Source organism: Bombus pascuorum, chromosome 6, assembly GCF_905332965.1.
Source record: "Bombus pascuorum chromosome 6, iyBomPasc1.1, whole genome shotgun sequence".
NCBI lineage: Eukaryota > Metazoa > Arthropoda > Insecta > Hymenoptera > Apidae > Bombus > Bombus pascuorum.
The window spans coordinates 14,164,052-14,186,942 of record NC_083493.1 but is presented as its reverse complement, the minus strand read 5'-3'; the positions used below and the strand labels follow the sequence as shown (position 1 = coordinate 14,186,942).

General features: G+C 35.3%; 3 protein-coding genes across 7 annotated transcripts; all 3 read left to right on the top strand.

The window, feature by feature from the left end:
- Window positions 1–445: 445 nt before the first annotated feature.
- On the top strand, window positions 446–9,651 carry LOC132907616 (uncharacterized). Of its 5 annotated transcripts, none has more exons than XM_060960861.1 (5): window positions 446–624; window positions 2,419–2,509; window positions 6,977–7,586; window positions 9,030–9,305; window positions 9,406–9,651. In XM_060960861.1, the coding sequence occupies exons 3-5, from the start codon at window positions 6,990–6,992 to the stop codon at window positions 9,487–9,489; spliced, it is 957 nt and encodes a 318-aa protein (XP_060816844.1). In that variant the 5' UTR covers window positions 446–624; window positions 2,419–2,509; window positions 6,977–6,989; the 3' UTR covers window positions 9,490–9,651. The 5 variants fall into 5 exon arrangements, with proteins under 5 accessions (XP_060816844.1, XP_060816845.1, XP_060816843.1 ...); XM_060960860.1 differs by having other exon boundaries at window positions 447–624; window positions 6,990–7,586; XM_060960862.1 differs by lacking the exon at window positions 2,419–2,509 and having other exon boundaries at window positions 6,990–7,586.
- A 908-nt stretch (window positions 9,652–10,559) lies between these two features.
- On the top strand, window positions 10,560–14,877 carry LOC132907615 (uncharacterized). Its single transcript, XM_060960859.1, has 5 exons — window positions 10,560–11,144; window positions 12,366–12,437; window positions 12,504–12,590; window positions 12,874–13,219; window positions 13,725–14,877. The coding sequence occupies exons 1-5, from the start codon at window positions 11,088–11,090 to the stop codon at window positions 14,033–14,035; spliced, it is 873 nt and encodes a 290-aa protein (XP_060816842.1). The 5' UTR covers window positions 10,560–11,087; the 3' UTR covers window positions 14,036–14,877.
- A 1,433-nt stretch (window positions 14,878–16,310) lies between these two features.
- LOC132908451 (uncharacterized) lies at window positions 16,311–22,234 on the top strand. Its single transcript, XM_060962493.1, has 7 exons — window positions 16,311–16,493; window positions 18,121–18,292; window positions 19,128–19,432; window positions 20,019–20,084; window positions 20,170–20,254; window positions 20,602–20,828; window positions 22,023–22,234. Exons 1-7 carry the CDS (start codon window positions 16,392–16,394, stop codon window positions 22,077–22,079), a joined length of 1,014 nt encoding a protein of 337 aa, XP_060818476.1. The 5' UTR covers window positions 16,311–16,391; the 3' UTR covers window positions 22,080–22,234.
- Window positions 22,235–22,891: the final 657 nt, after the last annotated feature.

The window sequence follows — 22,891 nt, the reverse complement described above, 5'->3', positions numbered from 1 at the left end:
ATGTTGCAAAGCAAGTTTGTGGAAGACTTACTTTGACAGACAAAACTTATGTAACAACTTGGCATATATTCTTTCGTATACCTCTCGAATTTGGTTTCTTCGATACAAGTCTCATATTTTACCTGTCGGTAGATCTGGTACTAATACTAAATTTGTAAAACTAAAATTATTGTTAATAGTTTAGCCCGCGATTACGTAAGAATCGTTCGTTGCCTAATTTTCTGAGAAACACGTCTAATGAACTTGTCATAGAGCACATCGTCATCAGGGGATATTTCGATGCGTCATCGTGAGAAATTTTCCTTCGTGCGCAACGCGAGATCGCTGGAGAAATGGATGATGGAACGAGGGGCGCTAAAATTTCGTAAATCTGTTCCGTTGAGGTGATACACGCGAGGTCTTTCGTAAAAACGTGAACGACCTTCGGTGCTGATTCGAGATATTGAAAGGAGGAAAGACTCATCTCGTTAGTGACGGGTCTGCCGTCCGACAAGATGCACTTGTTCTTACGCGTTCGATCGCCACGTTATATTTCTTCGCTGTGCCACGAACATCGGTTTACATTGCAGAAGCTGACACGGATCTTTCTGCTTGATCGAACAAGTTTGAAGAACTATTGTCAAGGTAAAGTCGACAAGTGTCTAAACGCTTTCATCCATTCTTAGTTGTTGATCTTAGTCTAAAATACCATTCTACTTTTGACAACTACCGTCAAGGAATGACTGAATTTTGAAAATTTTCGTCCTGATAAGATTGACAACTTTTTATATTTAACTCCTTCTAATTCAAAAAATTTTAATACGATTCAACTAGCGACTTTGGTACACCTGTGCAATGAAATCTTTTGAAACGAAGAATTTTGATTTGAGAAGAAAAGGGTTATAAATGAGTGTACATTTATTTCTACAGTAGCTCTCTTCCATTTGTTCTTTTTCGTCGATTATAATAATACGATTTTCACACGATCAATGTCGCTTTAGCAGTGCTAATGGGGTGCAAAGAATTAACAGATTTTAACTAAAAGTCACTAACTATTCATAGTGCTGTGAGCTTATAATTAGTGCAATTGAATGCAGAATTTGTCAAATTATTTACTCAGTAATCGCTTTGTATTTGTTTATCAAATATTAACTATGTATTTTTTAATGTCACAATTGGTGATTTTATATTTATCAAATCACTTCCACCTAATAATTTAAAACGAACTATCACTGTTATCGATATACAGTATTAATATGTAGATGAAGATGATATTTTTCAATCTACCTGTTTCCTTCGCATTTTCGTTCGTTATAGAAAAGAGTTATGCCGAATTCCTAGACAGGTATCCAGGTCAGAGCACCTATGATCACTGTTTCGTGAGCAATTACGAAAACGTTATGTAAGAATAGATTTGACCACGCTTTATTATACAACTTGATAGCCGAAATACCACGTGGATAAAATTTATGCGAAGAACTGAAATCTTCTTTCGTGTCATACACGTTGTTTCATAATATTGTAGACCTATGTCTATGAATCAAGATCGTCTTGACAACCAGTTGATGTTTCTCCAATTAGTAAGAAAAGATGCATTAATAAACCACGCTGATCTACGTCAAAAATTATATAATTATCAAACAAGTAGAAAAACTTGTGGTTTTAGAAAATACCTGTTTTTAAAATTTATCTTAGAATTTATTACTCTTATTTACCACATTGATCGATTCTATAGATTGAAAAATAAGAGAAAACGCTTGTTACGAGCATGTTACTTAACGTTTTGAAAGTTTATCTCAAAATTTACTATTATTCATAGACACTATTTACATATTTAGTAGTATTATTTGTTTCAGAATTCACTGTAGTATTATTTATGTTAATTACAAATAAACCTACAAAAGTAAGTTAATTGTGGATTGCATACGTATATGCAAATTCATATTGAAACTAATAATTAAAGAATACGAGATACTTTACAAGTTACACGTTAGATATTATTACGAATATTATCCTTTGGATTCTTATTTCTTCGATTATATGTTTGCTGCCTTTTATACACTATTTCGCTTCAAATTTCTTACAGATTTCTAAACATACAGAATCCACTTGCTTCGTGTACCTGTGTCACGAAACTGAGAAATTTACGAAAAGTGGAACTGATCGCATATAATTAAAGTTTCTGAGAGATTCAAATATACCGACACATGAATGACACGATAAATTGCATACTTATTTTTCCACCTTCGTGTTACTATATTCGGCTGCTGCAAAAGATACCAGACTTCAGTTCGTGACCAGCATCTCGATATTCTCTATATCGAACTCGATTCCCGTAACTTTAACACCGCGTGCAACACTTGCAATTCGCTTCGAGCTTCGTGGTTTTTTCCTATTGCGATTAGAAAATTATATTAGCCATTTCCTGTACACTTCCAGGTACGTAACAGGATAACAAGGAATTGCATAAGGGTTCGTGAACGAAGACGGTCAGAATTGCGCAATAAATATTTGTACGCAGCAAATAAAAGTAAGTAGACAGTTTACTTACAATGATATATTAACTTGGACCAGTGAAGGAAAGTTACAGGAATATTTCCTGTACTTTTGAAAAGGGAGAGTTTTGTTGATCCTGTTGTTTCGAATCGACGCTCTTGAAAAATGAAGTTTAAGAATTCAGGGTTACTTTCTATGATTGCAGCGAAAAATGTCTAGCGTAATTCAGTGACTGTCTGTCATTTAATTCGTTCGACTTAATCTCCCAAAAAATTAAATTAGGCAATTTAAAAAAAATTCTTTTTGTTACATACAGTAAAAATAGGAATGAATTTTGGCGTAATTAGACTGCAGATGTTTATGCGAATTGATATTTTTAGAAACAGGATTAAAGAATTAGAAGCTAAACATTTGTTTCGATCGGTAAATTTATCACAATTACGAAACAAAGATTAGAAAATAATCGATAAATAATATAACGAGTACTATACCTTGAATGCTTTAGCTTTGAATTTCCTATAAATGCATAAACATAACTGAGTAATTATACGAATCGATTGAAATACAGAACACGATATTTAACACACAATTACGTTCCGTGCTTCCATAATTCATTGACACTATTCCCACGATTATCGAAACAATATCACTTTTCTCCGATACCTTTAATAACCTCGAATAGAAGCTAATAATCACTAACCTCCGATAATATTTCCACCTTCGCTAAACAGTCCGCGAATCGTAAACGTCTGAGCTGGAAAAATGACGGGCGATCGTAAAACTAATTTCCATATAACCTCAAACTCCGAGTCTAATTTACTCTAAATTTTTGTCAATTCCATACATGCTGAGAACCGCTGACTCATAACAGGTGGAAACCGCGTTGCGTAACGCATGTACATATATAGATCCTTGGATACACAAGAGAGATTTAAAGCAAACGTTGAAACGTTTGCTTACATAAAATTTGGAACGATAATCTATCTTGAAAACAAAGCTTTATACGAAAAAATGTCGATTTACTTTTACGCAAGGAACTATTTGACGTAAAATAATAGAGTTACGAAAGAGAACGTTATGGTGTACAATTTGTAACTTGTTGACTTACCATCATTATTAGTTATGAATTATTGTGCAGAAAAGTTGTAGTATCCCGAAAATTTATAGCCACCAGTATGGAAATATACAAAATTTTGGCAATGTCGATACTATTTCGCAGTTTATTTCCCATTCTAAACGTTTAGTTTCCTAGTACGGTGAAAGAAAGACGCCTGGCAACTAGACCGTGGAAGGAATAATTTGATTGGAAATTGCATCGTATCCGCCCTCTTCCAACATTTTCTTCCGCTAGTCTATTAACTCTGGCGTTTTTTTTTTTAAACTCGAACTCTTAACTTACGGTAAACAATTCACGATCGGAATCAAATATAGATCACTCGTCAAAATCTGATAATTCAAAAAACACTGAAAAGTGCAACCAACTAAAATGGTAAAAACGCGAAACTTCATCAGTGATAATGTTCGAGAATAATTACGTCCGTGTGGATTTCCATTATCGACGGTAAGAAAGTGCATCGCGGGCATAATAAAAATGAAGTAACACGTCGAGCGAGGCATTTACCATCGATTTATGTTCAAGGAAACACGTGGTCGCGCGACGGCCAAGAGTGAAAGTGAAACATGATCTGTGATCCACGTGCTTCTGACGCCCGAGCGTGGCTAACCTACAAGTACCGCATCGACTGAACCTCGGACAGCACGTTTCTGCTCCAGCGTGTCGATCGTTTCAGTGAAAGAAATTTCGTAATCGTGGACGAAAAGTGGCGAATAATTCGACGTCTGTGATTGAGTGGCATCAAGCATCATTGAACGAATGCCAACTCGAAGGATCGAAGTTGACGCGAGCCAGTAGATTCTAATAGAACCACCATCGAGATTTTTTGTGTTTGCTTTGTTCCATTATTTCCTCGATATATGGGAAATTTGAAATCGGAATTAAAGATTTCAGAGGAAAAAGATTCGGTCAATATTGGGAGAATTTGAGGAGCAATCCTTTGAAGTTGATTACATCGACTAAAGTTAGTTTCAACGATTCGATTTATCGACCGAGTCCTTTCGTGCGATCGCATAATCGACAACGCGATAACTCGTGCAACTTCTGTAGAAAGTCGACCGTCCGGTTTAATCGTGATCACGGTAAAAAGGAAAAAAGATCGAGGAGCAACCTTCAGAAATTTCAGAAACTGTCAGAGACCCGGACAACCATCCATAGCGTCGTGTGTAGAAATATACTGTTGACTATACGTATTAGGACATCTGTTGATATTTAGTATAAATTCAGTATTTTCAAGTGCTTCTATTTTCTAGTTATTTTATTGTAAATCTGTTATGTCATTCGCGTCATGTACAAACATTTCTGACAATTCGGTGAAATTAAAATTAATGTTTGTTTATACGTTTTAGTTACATTATTGAAACAGCTATATAATTAAATATTTTCTATATAAGTACAGTATAATGATATTAATTTAGAAACGAATTATACAAATTATATTAGAATGTCTCTATTTGTATACTCGCTACTTATATTTGTCCTCGGCTGTCATTTACATGTCTGTAAATCGGTCAAACAAAAAAATTACTCAAAAAATATTCTTCCTGTTCGAACATAATTTCCGTGAAAGGAAGTTGTCCACTTCGTGATGATAATTACAACCATCTTACTGGAAGGTTATTACTTACAATTGAACGACATGTATAAGTATAATCACTGGCGTAATTTAGATGCATCGACGTTGCTTCATAAGCATTACGACGATCATAAGGTACTACGATCTCGAACCAATTACTCGCTCGATCAACGAACAGTGTTCCGATTTCACTTAGCCCAGGTGTATGTTATGATTAGGTAACTGATTTTAGACTTCCTTAATCATTCCATGCATCGACCCGTTACAAAATATAGAGTCCAGAGTGTAAACGATTAGAAACGATGGAGAGCAACGAATGTTCGCGAAACGTTAAAAAACTTGACGGCCTCGCGTTCAATTTCAACAAAAATAGACATTCACCAACTATCTCGCGCTAATGTTAACGAAGGAATAAATTGGAATGATAAGAACAAACAAGAAATACCTATTGGTTAAACGGTTCTTTCATTGGCGCGGAACAACAAAGAACGATGTCTGTTGCGTCACATTCGAAATTCGTTGGTCAATTGATTTCGAAACTGTCGAAATATCGCTGCTAGTGAATTCCCTGCACGCGTCAACTCGTGGTTGCGTCGAAATGGAGCACAAGAGGAAGTATCTAACCAAGGAGTCACGAAAAGCCAAATTCCGATCGTCGTTGGACAGTCACGCCCGATCTGGCACGAAGGTTACAACCGTTTTATCGTCGAATCGAATCTCGCTCGTTTAATCGACCAAATAAAACACATAACCGTTGTTCGATCGCATTTACCGGTATCTTCGGGAGTGCAAGAAAGACTGGAAAGTGCATGAAGTGAAAGCGCGAGGAAGGTTCACGGGCATTCGGTATTTCTGAAATTTTCCACCGACTTCAGAAACAAAACTTCGCATTCTGTTTTCACGCGTTAATTCTCAACGAGGTTCATGCGTGACTCATAATCGTACGTTTCAGTAAAAGCATCGCGTACGATTTCCCGCGTTTCTTAAAGACGTATCCCCCGTTTGTTAATCGATAGTACCTTTTAAATTGAATCCAATCGTATCACGAATACGAATTGCTTGGTTAGTCGTATTATTGCTATTTCCCTGGCGACCATTCGTGCCACGCTTACGTGATGGGAATCACGCGACGGATGGAGATTCGAGTTTTTAACGGCTCGAGTAAATAGCTAACCTGTTCTGGCAGTCGCGGTTTCATCGCTTTTCCGATTCTTTTTCTTCTTCACGAAAGTTTCGTGGCTTAAGTGAAACGTCGAATCGATTCTCCTCGCGTGACACCCAACGAGTTCTTCGCGAAGAAAGTACGTGGCGTAATTTCGCGGAGTTGTTCCGAGTCTGTCTACAGAGTGTACTTTAAAACGAAATTTACATTTTTGATAGTCTGGATACGTGTTGCGGATGAATCATTCACAGTGAATATGAAAGGTGAATGGAGTACTTATTAATTCATTGATCGAACTCGTTTCACTGGTTTCCGAAGTGTCAGAGTTAGCATTCCCTATTACAATTAATTACATGGCAAAACAATGTTACCTGAATGGCTGTGCACTTGTTACTGAATGATATTAGTAGCGTCAGTATCGCTTCAGCACGAATCGTATCGATATCGTTCATTCGATTAATCAAAAGTAAAGATCGATTCTACTTTGTTCGTTGATCGCTTTGGATATCGATTTCAGATGAAATACAGATGAAAACGATCTTTACTTCTTTCGCTGTGAACGAATCATCCACGATATGTAATTTAAAGCGTGAAATCTAGATTTGCCTTTAGAATTCTTCCACGTGTAAATTCCGTGACCGATTAACAGCGTTTAATTGCAGATGCAGGCGTCGTCGATGAATTTATTAGCAGCCGGCTTATCGCTATTTTGCTTCGTGTATCCCCTCCATGGCGACCCTCAAGGATTCTATTCGACGAATTATGAGCCCTACAATCCTGTATATCACATATCAGACCCGCTGCACCGTGTTGCACAATTTCCTGAACGATACGATTCTTCGGGCACTGAGAAATCTTTACCACGCGTGACACAGTATAAAGAAACAACCGAGATCAGTCCAGAAGAAGATCAGTTTGAAAAACCTTTGCTTCTGCTGAGTTACTCTAGAGGAATGACAGAAACGGTGCAGCCAGGAGTATATAACAGGTATAGTGATTTTGGGTCGGGTGATCGCGAAGAGAAAGCGAAAGAAGATAGAATAAAAGTTGAAGATAAAAAGAGTGACTTGGACGAGGAGGCAATTATAGAAAAGATGAGGATTCTAGATCGACTGTTGTCTGAGGATTCGGGTGAAAAAGATTTTGATACGAATGTAATTGGAGACAAGATCATCTCGGAAGAATCGAAGAGGGTTGTCAGAGAAGTGAAGAAGAAGAAGCCGGGATTGTTTTGGTCCTTGGCAAAAATCACGTTCGAGGTAAGCCATTTTCTTTCTATATATGTATATATATGTATATAGTGTATAGCGGTTAGACTATGGATATTTGAATTTTTTAGAAGACAAATTTTTCAGTATTATTCAAATGCATGATTAATATTTAACTTCTTCAAAAGTAGACGATCCAGGTATAGAATAAACGTATATTTATCAAGAGAATGAAAAGAAATGATCGTAAATCTGAAAGAAAATTAAAAACGACAATTTACGTTACACATCGTTGCTTTCTTTCGTTTCTCAATTTACGAAGTTGATCGATATCGATCGATTTATGACAGATAAAGTATACTTGCGTAAGAGTGTATTCTACATCCAATGGTCACGACAAGTTTCGAGTTTCCCTTCAGGATAAAATCGTACGCAAGGAAATTTTAATAGATCGGTGATGACATCATGGTAAATCCACATAACCGGACCATTCAAGTTGCCTGGTATGCGGATGTGCATTTTCCCCTCCCTCTGTTACAAGGAAGAAAAAAGGATAATGTGCACTTAACTGCGTACGGTCAGTGAAAGTGCGGGTGAGATTGTACAGATGACCACGATAGCTAGTGACTCGAAGTCACGTAACTGTCGAGTGTCGAAGGTTTGAGAAGTAGACTACCGAAGCGTCCTGTTTTGCGGCCAAGTTTCAGGACCATAAAAGATACAACTTAGAAAACACGAAGTTGGCTCCCCGCTGGGGGTAGCCACCCACATGCTATATTTATTTTATTTTATTTTTTTTATTTACCAATGAGATATAACGCTTTACCAAATGTCCTTCAGGACAAATTGTAAAAAAAACAAAATAAAAAAAAAAATAAAAAAAAAGTTTCGGGACAAAAAATACAACACAAACAAGAATACACAAAAGCTCCGCTCCCCAGCGGCTTAAATCCAAAAACAAGAATAAAAAGAAAACAAAAAAACTGTAAAAACCACGACACATAATATAGCATGGCTACGTAGTACCGTCGCGTATCGGTACCTTTGCCTAACACACCTTATGCTAATTCGTAGTTTAAATGAATTACAATCAATGTATACAAAAATTTATCTTGATTAAATAAACACAAAAAAAAAAAAGATTTGATCGTTGGGCGTGAGAGAGTTTAGAGGTAGCAAGCAGTTCAACACACAATGGACTGAAACTGTAAAAACATGAATTGTATTCTCGCAGCGCTGTCATTCATACGTTATTCATACGTTTATGCGTTATTTTAAATCATATATTCCGCTTCTGGCAGTATTTTTTATTAGAAGGAAGGATTGTCTTTCTTCTGAAGTATATAGATTTGTTTCGTTGCACGGAAAAATTCTAATCTGGGTCATTAAGCAGCGAAACAACAAGCTGAAAGATAATTCGTTAAATAATGAGTTAGGTTTTATATTTACTAGTAATAAAAGCTGAATTGTAAAACAAATTCCGAATGCTTGCAGGCAATCAGCGACACGACATCAGCGATCAAGGAGATCGCCACCATCATCAATAACAGCATCGCTCCGGATTCGGTCACTGCTAGTAGCATGATGAAAGGATCCCTAAAGGATGCAAGTTCATCGAACATGACCAACGTCAACGGAACAGAAACAACGACATCGATACCCACGACCACGCCCTTTGTCTTAACTAGACAATCGCTACAGAATTTAATCAGGAGAAACGTCTTGGGGCTCGTTAAACTTTTTAATGTCGAATGGAAAGACGCACTAAACGTAAGACGATTCTTTCAAGTCCTTCCAATTTGATTCTGCTTCTAATGATCGATTTATCCGGCCACTTGATCTATTCATATTTTGTCTGTACATTTTCCAGCAATCGGAAACAAACGTGAAAGAGTTCCAGAGGGATCTAGGAAACCAAATAGGCAGTTTCTTTCGTGACAGAAGGGACACTTAAAACGACTGATTGCATTAGGACATTTCTTATTCGATAAAATTCCTTCGACAGTGTACATCCTCCGAGCATGTAGCCAAAGATCGAACATAAGTTTAACCGACTAGTAGTACGTGTAAAAAACCGTTTCTTTTTATAATTCGAATTAAAGAGTTGAAAGCGAAAGTGAAGATATTTCAAATTGTCATAAAATCAACTCCAATACTATTTCCAATAGTGCGTCTGGTAAAAGAGCCAAGGACAAACGAGACTCTTTCAAAACGCACAAAAGATCATAGGTGTTTATGCTGGTTCGAGTTACGTCACTTTCAAAGATCATCGTCCGATATTTATGTAACACGGACCCACACGACCTACGCGCTCTCGTATTTGTACGCAGATAATCAGTGAAACTGGGTTTTAACAGTTCTCTTGTATAAAAATCAGACGAAAATTCGAGAAGAGGTAAGTAGAAAGCACGTTTGCCTGAATTCGATTGGTTGACACGCGGCGTGGGACCACTGGATTCGCTCTTATATGTGGATCAACCAGACGGATCAAGAACTACACGATCAGTGCTGTTCCATGGATCACGTTCCATGGAGTAATTCTGTTTACGCTAATTGTAAGTAATATTCTTGAAACGTTTCTTTGAACGAAGTTTCTTTGAACGTAGTTTTACATATTCACGATTGATAATTTTGTTGGCATATTAAAACAACGCGTTACGAGGCTCATTAAAGATTAATTAAAACAGAAAGAATTCAAAGTTTGCTTTCTTACATACATATGTATATTGACTTTATATCGCTCATTATCTTTTATTGAAAATAATATAAAGAGGTATGTAAAAGTTTACACTCAAACAATTTTTTTTTCACTCAGCTTTACATTCTGATTGAGATACTTTAAAGATTGCAAATAATATTATGTAACTACACAACAATATTTACTTCTTGCTTCTCTTTTTTTTACAATATCGGTTAAAATTTGTTTAAATAATACAAAGTGAATACATTACACACATTATAAATTCATACACATTACAATAACATTTTCTTAAATTGTATAAAGTAAAATATGATGTACGTAACGAGAAATTTTTATTCACCATTGTAAGACGATGATCTTACTTGACTTTCTTTAGAATCATTTACAATTGCTTCGCATAATCCTATCTTTCAGCGTAAAAAGAAATAATAATTCATCAGCTGTTTTTAATGCGTTTTGGTCGTAATTTTCGTTTGATCGTCCAACTTCTGTGAGTATCCTTAGCTGTTGCTTCTGTCTGTTCGTGTTCGTACATGGGTTTACTGTTACTGTTACTGTTACTGTTACTTTCATGTAAATAACTAATTCCGCTTACGTTGTTGCATGCGCGTAACACGATAGCTCGGTGAAAGAAGACAAAAAGGAGGGGCTAAATCGTGTGTAAGAAGATTACGTGGAATAGAAAGGACCACTGGTCAAAAGGTATTGGATCCGTGGAATCCTACATCGTGATTGGTTGATACTTCGTGTGGGATCTTGCAATCATCCTTATAGATCGGAGGATCGTCGACCTGTTCTGCAGTTTGCAGATCACGAAGATTCTTTGACGGTCGTATCAAAGTGTTAGAACAATGCTTGGGATAATCTGCGTTCTCAACGCTATTTTGTACGTGGCAACTTCGGAGACAGTAAGTTCTGTATTTATTTGCGACAATTTGTATCTTGTTATTTTAACACGTTAAAACTTTCAGATCTGTTCAAATGATGGATTTTACATCGTTGTTTTTAGTATTATAAACATACTGATTCTTTTCACACAGATCAATATTGGCTTTCCTTAGATTTAGCTCTCTTATCATGACATTATAGCGTAATTGCAGTGAATGTGGTGAAGCTTAATCATTATCCAAGTATATATACAAACAATGCAAATATTTTGGATCTTCGATAATAAAATTCAGATCTTTCAAGGAACATTGAATCTCAAGCAGAGTTTTACTCGATAACACTAAAAGGAATTAACAATTCTCTTGAAACTCTTTCTCATTGGATCTTGACGCTCGATTCTTCAGCAAATTTTACAAAATTCTTCCGGTAAAGACCTCACGCGTACAATACACATTTTTGACACGTACAGTCACATCTTCACGTGCCACTATGCATACTGAATCTTCACGTGCATTCTCTGAATCGCTCTTAATACAAAACCAATTAGCTAAAAACCAATACAAAACATTCGTCGGTACTTAATCACTTGTCACTTGTTTTTAATCACATGGTTTTTATATTTGAATTCACGTATTAATAGGTAAAGTAATAATAAAAGAATTTAACTTCCGATACTGTGTAACTACTATAATTTGAACCTAAACTCGTTGATATTTTCAAATGAAGGAAGAACATCGATCTGTGAAATTTTCAATTTTCCGGTATGCGATAGTAACGTAAATAGAAATGCAACGATAGAACAATAACGCCTGTTCAGAAGGCACGTTGGCATTTGCATTAACACTTATTGAGCAGAAAATCGTTTGACGCTCTATATGTAGAAAAGAGAAAGTTTCTATGTAGGCATAATAGCTGTTTAAAAGTAATTCAATGCACATTCTCGTACGGATAATTCTACCCGCATTTGCGACTTTATAACGTGTGGGATTAACTTTATCGTATCTTCCGATTACAGCACAGTTCAAGTGTCAAAACATACTATTATAAGAATAGCTTTAGTGAAAAATTTCATCGTAAGTTAATTCCTTCTATACTAAGGCGATTAAAAGTTGTTTTATTGTCGCTTTATATGTCGACAAATAAATATGTTATTCTACGTCACTATATATTATTTGCTTAAATAAAAATGGTCTAAACATGATATGGAGACTCGATAATTGAATTTAAATCTGTTATTTCAGGTGATCCTTCAACGTATGAAGCGTCAAAATGATCCGAGTGAAAGTGGTCATGTGGTAGACAGTATTTTTAACGTGAGTATTATTTAATCTCTCTTAAGTTTCTCGGTGATCCAATAAAAATTGATTTTAACGCTTCAGATTCCAATTACGGCGATCAAGCAGACAGGAGCCGCGGTGCAAACCTTCAGCCCAGAAAATTCCAAGGCCATCGATAGTATCTTAAAGGTATATTTATATTCAGGTGACTTATATAACACGTACTCTTTGTAAATACAGTTTTCGTAAAAACCCTAAAATATAGCACTTTTATTTTCTTTTTTTCTTTCTTCAAACAAAACAAACTTTCGGTGTGCATATATATTTTTGGATATTTATCATACAATAATATTTTGCTCTCGCGTAACACGCTCTCGATATGACACAGTTCGAATTTTTGTGTTTTATCGTGTTATCTATATATTATCCCAGCAATTTCTTTGAAATATAAATCTTTCTTTCTTTTTCATAGATCCCTGTTTCGACCTTAGAAGCTGTTGGGGCTCTAGTAAAACAAACGTCTGGGCAGAGACTCCAGAATGCCGAAGAGTTACAACGAATACGCCAAGAAAGAAGAGAGAGAATATTAGCTCAAAGGGAACGACAGAGGTTCCAAAGAGAGCAACTTCAGCAACAACGTTTCAAACAGCAACAAATGAAGAGAAACATTAAGAACAATAACAAAGATCTCTTCGGTTTAAACACCCTCTCTTTCCTGGTTAGTAATCATGGAATCTTAGGTAGTATTCAAGGTCCGTTTGGCGGGTACAGTGGATTTGGTGGTGGACATGGTGGTCATGGTGGTCATGGAAATCAAGGTATACATTTACTGGTATCGAATATGTATCTGTACTGCTTGACTAGGCAAACGCGAAATCCTTGAAAAAAAATAATGAAAAAGGGAGAGACAAAGGTATACATATGTGCGATACCTTTGACTATTAATCGAACAATGTAATAGGGGATTTTTACAAAAAGACGTGTTTTTCTGTCGTTAACAAATTTCTTAAAATCGAGATAATAAAAAAGAATAGTGAATTGTGTGTTGATATGTGCGATTTCTCGTTTTAATCTTATGTCAAAACTTTTCTGAAATATCTTAAAGTACAAATTTTACGGAATTGATAGAGAATATATCATGGAAAATTCTGCAAAGAAATTTTATTGCAGCTTCTAATGAGAATCATCATATAGAACCAGAGAATGGTGTGCCGCTTTTTTACCGATTATCTATTTGTTTATAGATCTTGAAAACTTCATTTTCTTCTGAATCAAACAGTACAATCATAAAACTACAGATGGTTTGTATAAAAATCTTTATAGGTATCCATGGAGGACAGGGCAGTACAGGTGGTTACGAAGTCCACGAAAACGTAGAAGAAGATACAAATTATTTCTGGCATGGGATCACTGCTGGCTTTGGTACGATTTCTGGTTCTCGGCCAAGTAGCGCGCATATTTCCATACAAAATAAAGTCGCCCCTAAAGATAAAAGACCAAACAAATCTTACGACGATTTTCGAATACAAAACAAAATTGCTCCGAATAAAGAAAATGGACTAGACTATGAAGATGATCCTCCACTGCAGAACAAGATTGCACCCAAAAGGAGCAGGATATCGTTTCAATCATAGAAAAAATTCATCAAACAGTGAAACGAATTCAATCTTTTAGTTTTCTATCACGCTGCCAGTTATACTCGTACATAAGTATTAGGAATTAGGACATCTACTTGTAGTATTTATTGGAAAACGCAAATGTTACTGTCTAATATTTTATATTACAAGGCTCGTGTAACGGAATTGAAATGACAGATTTATAATAAGATAAATAGAATATAGAATAACAACAATGAAATGCATTCTATTACCAAATGTCCTAATACCTACATACATGCGTATGTATGTCTAGCAGTGCACGTTACTTTAAATGTTCTATCATTGTAAAGCGAAGCGACATCGAAGAACAGCAGAGTATCGTCTGACTCGTAAAAGAAATGAAAGAAATGAAATACAAAGCGAAATGAATTTGACTTTCTAAATTTTCATGACGTATTGTATAACATATATTTACTTTTACATATCACACGCTCGATAACAGCTGGCCGATAAGTATGCGAGTCACATTGCATCGTTCATGTAGATAACGAATGACAAAATGTCGCTGCTTAGAGAAAACCAGAGTCGTTAAAGCAAACTGCAATTTCATCGTTGGGACGATAATTGTCGAACGAACGACAATGACTCGTTAGATTTTCACGGCAGCTGCGCTGTTTCAGCCACGAATTTCGAAGTCACGTATGTACCACGAAAGATTCCATGGCTACTACGTGGAATGTTAAACGAGTCAATCCTGCGATACGGAAAACATTTCGAATGTAACACCTCCCATGAATAACGAAACGATGCGAGGATAAGCAAGCAAGCCGTGTATCCATTGTGTATTCGAATAAAATTCAACTTCATTTTGTACATAATTGATATTCCACTGCATGGATCCTCGTTATAAGATAAATATTAAACGAAGGAAAATGAATCTCAGTATCTGATGATAGTCGGATTTAATGAATAATCGCGTGACTTGTAGTCTTGTTTTTTATTTATATGGCTCGGGCGTCATAAGCAAATAAATGCATGTAAAATAATAATCAGTCCATGCGTTAACGTTAAATCGTTTCGCAGTTATCGATGTATTAGCATATGTATAAATACAGTGTTGGCAAGGTTGAATGATTCATATGATCGGTTTCCTTTACAATTTATCACGTCTATCATTCGAAAGAATCAGTCTCAGAAATTGAAAAATGTATTTCTAAGTCGTATACGAAAGATTTTTAAGCTTTTTCTACTAAACTGTGAATTAAATATCGTAAACGCTCGATCACTGGCATTCTAAAAAGTATTACAAGTTGGCGTTGACAACGATTATACTGGTTTCGAAAACGGAAGTTCGTCGAATTACAACATTGAATCTTGATGTTTGAATCATAACGTTGAATTTTTATAAACCATAATTCATATTCAAGCAAATAAGGAGAATTCTAAAATACCTTCTGACATTAGAATACTATTAGTCATGTAATTTTATGTTCTTAGATATTTATTCGAGGAATTATGTTTACGTTTGATTCAACTTTGATCTGCGGTATTAATGTCTTGTTTCCCTCCATCTCGTTATATTTTTAATTAAGATCGTTTTAGCGTCATCCATCTATGTCGACAAAAAAATAATCATTTATAAGAATCTTTGCTTCTCCTTCACCTATGCGTTGAGTCATTTTAGCGGAAATTTCTCCATCGCACAAGCGCATAGCTATTTCACGATTGCAGCATTCCCTTTCGTTAAATTGTGAAGAAATTACGAATTCTTTAACCATGGTCAAGTTAATTAGTAATTTATTTTCGACGTAAAACAAAGAAAACTTTCAACGTTAAACTAAAAACGAAAACAATAAATCGTAAAACCTTCCGAAAATATTTGAATTATTTTCTAAAGAGGTACAATACATTTTGTACCGCACCAAGTAGCTATCTTTTATTATAGAAAGATATTCAATTATTTTCATTAATAAATCGAGGAAGAATTTGTGCATTAAGACGTTAAAAGCCTATTGAAACTTCTGCTGAACTTCTTCCGTTTGTAAAAATAAACAGCGTATGATACTCTCTTTTCGGAGATACTTGTTAATTAAGGCAGCTCATTGAAACTTATACAAATGCCAGCGAGACTGAAGAAGGAAATGAATGCGTGGTGATTGTATTCAGAATGTCCTTGACCCCGGCATAACCATAGTTCATTCGGTAGACAATCGTCGTATAAACCAGCTATAAACTCACATTCGCAAAACGAGTTGCTCGGCTACTTCTTAAGTCTACGTCAGACTTTATCCCTTCCCGACGAGAAGGTGAGCCAGAGATGTCTTCGAGGTCTTTTTAGAAGTCCGTAGTAAGTGCGTTAGGTAGCCAGTTGTGCGAATCAGTTGAAAGAAAGATGCTGTGCTGCAAGGTTGCTTTAGTGTTCGTAGTTAGTCTAATTGCATTAATCAGCGGGATGCCTCAAGGTAGCGAAAATAACCCCCAGAGTCCATTCTCGGTGAGTTTTCAACTTTATTGAATTAATAATACAAATTTTCATTGTATTTGCCTGAGAACAATTCACATTTACGTTTGCGATACGGACGATTGTGAGACAGCAATTTATCGAATTTTGCATTGTAACTTCTCTTGGAATTTCGAACGAACAAGTGGAAGTTTAATTGGCAATTCGCGTAATTGGTGCGTTTGGAAATTTGTAGGAAAACGAGGCTTTAAAAAAAAAAAAAGAAAAAATAGGAATAGAAATTGAAAAAAATTGTCACATTTTTATTGAAAAGTTTCCGTTCATGTTCGATATCGATATTTACAAAACGATTAAAAATAAAGAATTTCCTCTCATAAGAAAACAAAATTATTCAGTTGTTCAACCAACGGGTATAATTAGAAATGATAATCGAAACTGTACGATATTTGCAACCTTTGCACATGCTTAATTGTATACCTAATGAATTGTTTTACAAACTATGTATGAGCAAATAGCTGTAAGCGAGCAGCTTTCTAATATTTCCAAGTCTAACGTAACAATAATTAGACAACGTGCCACAACGTCTATTGAATCTTTTTGTTCGTACGGTCATAAATGATGACAAATGAATGACGGTGAATAGAATGTATAAAAAAATTTAGTGAAAAGGGGAGAGTACGGGTCACTGATGGCGGAACAACATTAGGTAATCAGCAAACGCAACCACGATCAGGGAAAAAACCGCGGAAGTATAAAACCGAGTTAAAAGTTTGCGATGGTTATATGATTTTTAGGAAATATTGCTTAAATTTGCAAATAATTGTAGTGAACCAAGGACTGAGTAAAAGTTCGTTATCAGGCCGACAATTTACTGAATTTACATAAATATCAAATAATTTCGGAAAACTTAAAAAATATGTAGGTTGCATAGAAGCAAATTGTACTGAGCTTGTAATTGTTTAAGAAAATTGCTTCATACTAACTACTACCTATTTATTAAATACATACATAATGTACCTAAAAGCCTTCGGTAAGGCTTATCGGTCTAATTGTAGCGTAGAAACATGTATAGATTTTATTACAACGGGGCATGAATATAACGTAGATAGTTCGGTAGCGATTATTAAAATGTTAATACTTAGACAAACTTATCGCTGTAATTATACAAAAATGTTAGGTAAACTGTGAATTTTGATGCACCCTAGTGATTAAGAGAGTTAGTAAAAATGCATACAATACACTGTACATAATATACAGAATTATATATACAATTTGCAAAGTACAGTATTCGCCATAATATTTAATAAACAAACCAAATCTCTGCATAGATCCTCTAGCTGAATTGATAAAAATATAAATTTACATATTGCACCCTTTAGTTGAATTGTCCTATTTAGTACTTTTCCATTCTTCGAGATATTTTTTTAAATGTACAAATTTTTTAGATGTAAAAATTTCATCTATTAAGTGAAGTTATATTAAAGTATATTATTCAGACAACGATTAAATGTCTTAAATAGTATGAAGAGAATCAAAAGACACTTTAGTTTTCATTACTTTCGAAATGATCGATATAGAATACTTTAACTATAGACAGCAGCATAAATATTCGCAGTCTAATAATAAAGCAACGAATGAACATCCCATTGTTTCTCCGCAGCTTCCATTCGTTCAACTTACAAATGGTGGAATCCGATTCAATTTGGGCGGCTACCATGCCCAAGCTGGACTAGGCGGAAGCAATGGACTTCACGCTGGCGTCGGAACACCTTGGGGTGGCCATGCGTCCGCTGGTTTGGGTGGCGCAATCGATGGCAACAATGCAAATCTCGGCTAGTATAATTCCATCGACGCGTCTTTCTTCTTTTTCAGTAGAACTCGTAGAAATCTGTCGCCATAGACGTTTATACGAATTTCATCTATTTGAACGAAACTTTAATTAGCGCTCGATTAATCCGTCAAGTGGCATAAACGAGTCAAATTGTCATTCGGATTGCCAATCTCTCGAATATAATAATTCCTTTATTTACAGATTCCCTACTTTCTTAGGTCCCGTTACTTTCTACTAAAAGTACTTTGTATTACGACTATAATTTTTCCAGTTTCATAATTAACATCTTTATGCGCGATGTTGCATACACGTAACATTGTATTTTAATGCGATACCAAATGATAAACGTTAAATTAACTAAACGATAAATCCATTTGTTTCCGATAAAAGTGACCCATTATTCGCGACTTCTTTTCGATCATCCAAAGAGACAATTTTCCTCAAATATAATATTTTTTTTAATATAAATTTAAATATAAAAATTAAACATAATATCCCATATCTACCTAATTTTAATATAATAGAAGCTAAAATTATAGATCTAAAAAATGAAGAAAAGGGATATTGACATAATTCAACTCTCCCTTATGTAAACGTGAACTATAATATCAACGAAAAATCATAGATCGTAAGAAGTCAGCTCCTATTATATCATCTCCAATTATATACCTATATGATTTTTTTATGCCTTGATAGATTCTCAGAAATAGATATTTATCGTATCATAAATATACTGGAAATTGACCTCTGGACTTCCAGTTTTTTTTTTTTTTTTTTTTTTTTTTTTGCCTATAAGAAGGCGAAATGAAAAGTTCATGCGGTGAATCGATCAACAGGAGGGGGTCTGTTCGCGAGAGCAGGCCTTGGAAACGGAAGACACGAAGCTGCAGCGGGATTAGGCGGCGTGATAGACGGAAGTGGAAGATCGGGGCCTGGACTGAGAGGAGAAATCTTCGCCAACACGGGAGCCCGTGCGGTTGGAACATCAACTGGGATTCTTAACAGAGGACCAAGCGACAGACGAGACGATGGAAGTAATAAACCAGGTGAAGATGAAGGCGATAGGGACCAACCAACCAGAGGACATTCGAATATTCAAGTAATCGCTCGTTCTGGAAATAAGAAAGAAAAAGTAGTGGAGGTGCGTTAAATTATTATTAATTGTTCATTGAGTCGTAATGAAGATGTTCGTTATCGGAGTTACAAATGTGCGACGTTTTAAAAGTAATTCAGATTAATTGTAAAGTGTGAAATAAAGAAATATATAGAAAATGTGTGCAAAAGTTTCTGGGCAAATAAATCAATTTTATATTCGTATAAAGGAATAATTAATTCATAGTGTATATAATATAACTGTGTATTTATTATACTGCTTTCTTTTATTCGTCATAGTCCTGTACCTAACAGTAGTTAACAACTTCTTAAATATCATTGCGTTAGGTAAGATCATTAGACGATCAAGTACGTTAGATAAATATCATTACCTTACATTAGGAATATCAAATGAGAGACTGACGTGACCGGGAAGTCTTGCACACCACAGTTTATAAATGACGTGCTTCGTTAAAAAGAAAAAAAAAAAAGAAAAAGAGGAATAAATCTCAGACGGTAAATATATGATACGAAAGTAGAAGAAAAAGAATATGATTTGTGGTATACGATTAGCAAACAAATTATAAAGTGTTGGGATATGTTATATGAAGGGTAAAATTATGGTTAATTTGTAGACAGTGGCTGTGCCGGCAGAATCTCCAGAGGCTTTTAAGCAAATTGACTCTTCGTCGAAAAAAGAGGTAAAACACGGTTGAACTAATAGCATCAATTTGAAGATCGTTGCTCTTATATCGAATTAATAATCTGTGAATATGATTACGTCAGATACAGGAAGCATTAAACGTTAAACCGCTATCTATCGCCGAGGTTAATCCTGTCTTGTCCAGCGAGACGAATGATATACGCGTTGGTGAGAACAATCTCAGTTAATTAATAGTCTTAACTCATTAAGGATCAACCAATGGTTTATCATAATGTTATAATTATATCAATTTCTTTACGTTCCATAAAATCGTAAAGTCTATGTGAAAAAAATAACCACGGTAAAAATATCGAACGAATCTTTAGAATCCTCGTTCACAGTCACGTTGTTCGAAAATAGAATTCCATAACGAAAGTTGATGGAAAAAGGAACGCTAATAAAATATTGCGTCAACGTAACGTTGCTCCTTAATGAATTAACAGGACACGATGCAACATAATACAACACTCGTTCATAATACGACACTTTTTATACATTTGAGATTTATTTTTTAGTTCGACTAACGAAAGTCCTTCCACGTCACCGTAGAAGAAAGTTATGGGAATCGAAGAGACAGGTTGATCAAGAGCATACAGATTCGATAGAGCCACAGGGTAACGCTGATTCAAACGTTCAAAACATCCAAACGCGTCAAGCGATTTATTATTCAGACCCTACACCTACGCGAAAAATAGCGGTAATGAGGACCAAAAGTCCTGGTTTTTACGATGACATATTTCAGGTAAAAAATATGATTATCCTTATTTTTCTATCTAAAAGTATTCGGACGCTTGTTTGTTTCTTACACAAGATAAATTTTAATTACTTCAATGATAGTATATATGTCGGATTAACATTAGGGTTTGGGAGGTGTAATGAATCTTTCTTTGGATCAGACATAGTTGTTATGCAAGAGCGAAGATATTTACTAGTGCAATTATGATTGTGACAAAATTTGACAAATAACCGTGGTAATTAGATACTCGGGATGTGAATGACAATGATCTTAGACTCGATAACGAATCCACGGTCAACGGAATGACGAATGCAATTTCTACCACAGTCTAAGTCGACTCAGAACTCAACTTACTGATCCACGATTCGGGTGTGTCACAACGTACTTGTCCACGGTACAAGTAGAACTTACCTGTCTGCCTCTCAGTCAAAGTAGAACTTACCTGTCTGTCTCTCAGTCCAATCCTTATATACTCCTTTCCGTACCCCTCTGTACCCCTCGGGTCAACCTTTGTTTTTAAGGAGAACTATTTAATTACTCTTTTAGTTTAATTACCTCTGTTAGGTACACGTCCTCCCGTGACCGTGGCTACGTTCAGCGACGTCACTTCGAGCCTAAGCCCACTGTCATTAATCTCGGGCACCCACACTCAGATTGAATCATAAACAACTATTTCTCAGTTTTATTATTTAAATACAGCTATAATAAAAAGTCTGGACTAAAGTATCGGGGACCTTCCCAGACATTCCAAAAGAAAGGCCGATGTCCTTTCATCCCCGACATATATATAACCAGCATAGTCGTATAATAAAATATTATAACGCGATTAAATTGATTTTTAAGAGCAATACGTAATACTAAGACTAGAATTTATAACTACCGGATCTTGTAACGCTATTCTGCCACTTGGTAAACTTTTTACCTTTGGATTCTACCATTTCTAAATTATAAATTACATTATGAAGATATCTTTCAAACGGATAGCATGTTGATGCAAAAAGTGATATCTAAATAATCAATTTATGGGGCAAATAGTAATACATATGGCTTTTGTATTGTTTAATATGTAATTTGAATTTATAATTTGTTAATTCCAATTATTAATTCATCAACATCAGTATGTTCGGATACTTATAAAGAAGGGTAGTATATGATGCAACGAGAGCTTCCCTCATTCACTTGAATGTTTCCTTTTCACAGATACCGATATCAACGCTGAACGCTGTTAATCAACTGTTGAATAATAATGCCGGCTAAGTAATGACGTCGTGTTGCGTCAATTTCCTAATCTCCATATAAGCTTTTTACATTGTAAGACTTAGTGGTAGTGGAAATAGCTATCCATTAAAAAAGATATAGATACGTTGTGTTTAATTTGTTAGAATTTTCTTAATAAATTATTCTAAATTGAACTCTCTTTCACTTTTTATTCCCATCACTCCAGATTCATACTGCATTAATAAGTCCATCGAAAATAATCTATTTTATTCTGTAAACGTAAAACCTATTGTAGTATCGTGAAATAATCGTGTAAAACTCGATGAACTTGATAAGACAAAGAGTACGAACTGCAGTGGAGATAAAAGTAAAAGTGCTGACGAGCCAGAAATCCCCATGGGTCATCGTGCCCATCGCGTGTCCATGGCCCTTGGTCCAAGTGCTCTTCTGAAAAATCGAGTACTTGGAAAGGCGAACGTGACCATATTTTGAAATGGTTTTAGTTAAATAATTATAATTTTCTGTCCTATCATTTGTAAGTAAATATACGAAATAAAATTCCTTTACTGTTAAATTGTTGCTTCTTTCCTAAACCTGTTCCCAAGTGGAGAGTTATCATTGCAAAAATTATCGTTATCTTGCTTTTAGGCGCTCATATTCGATAAAAATCGCAATTATGTTATGTAAAAGTCAAGAAATTCCATGAAACGTACGAATAGTAGTAGTAATGATGTTTGACAAAGACAAGGTCGAGTTTTTGGATATCAATGCTAATTTGAAAACAATGACAGTTATTACGAGGTATTTACTATTAATGGTCAAACAGTGTGATATAGACCGGCTGATAACTA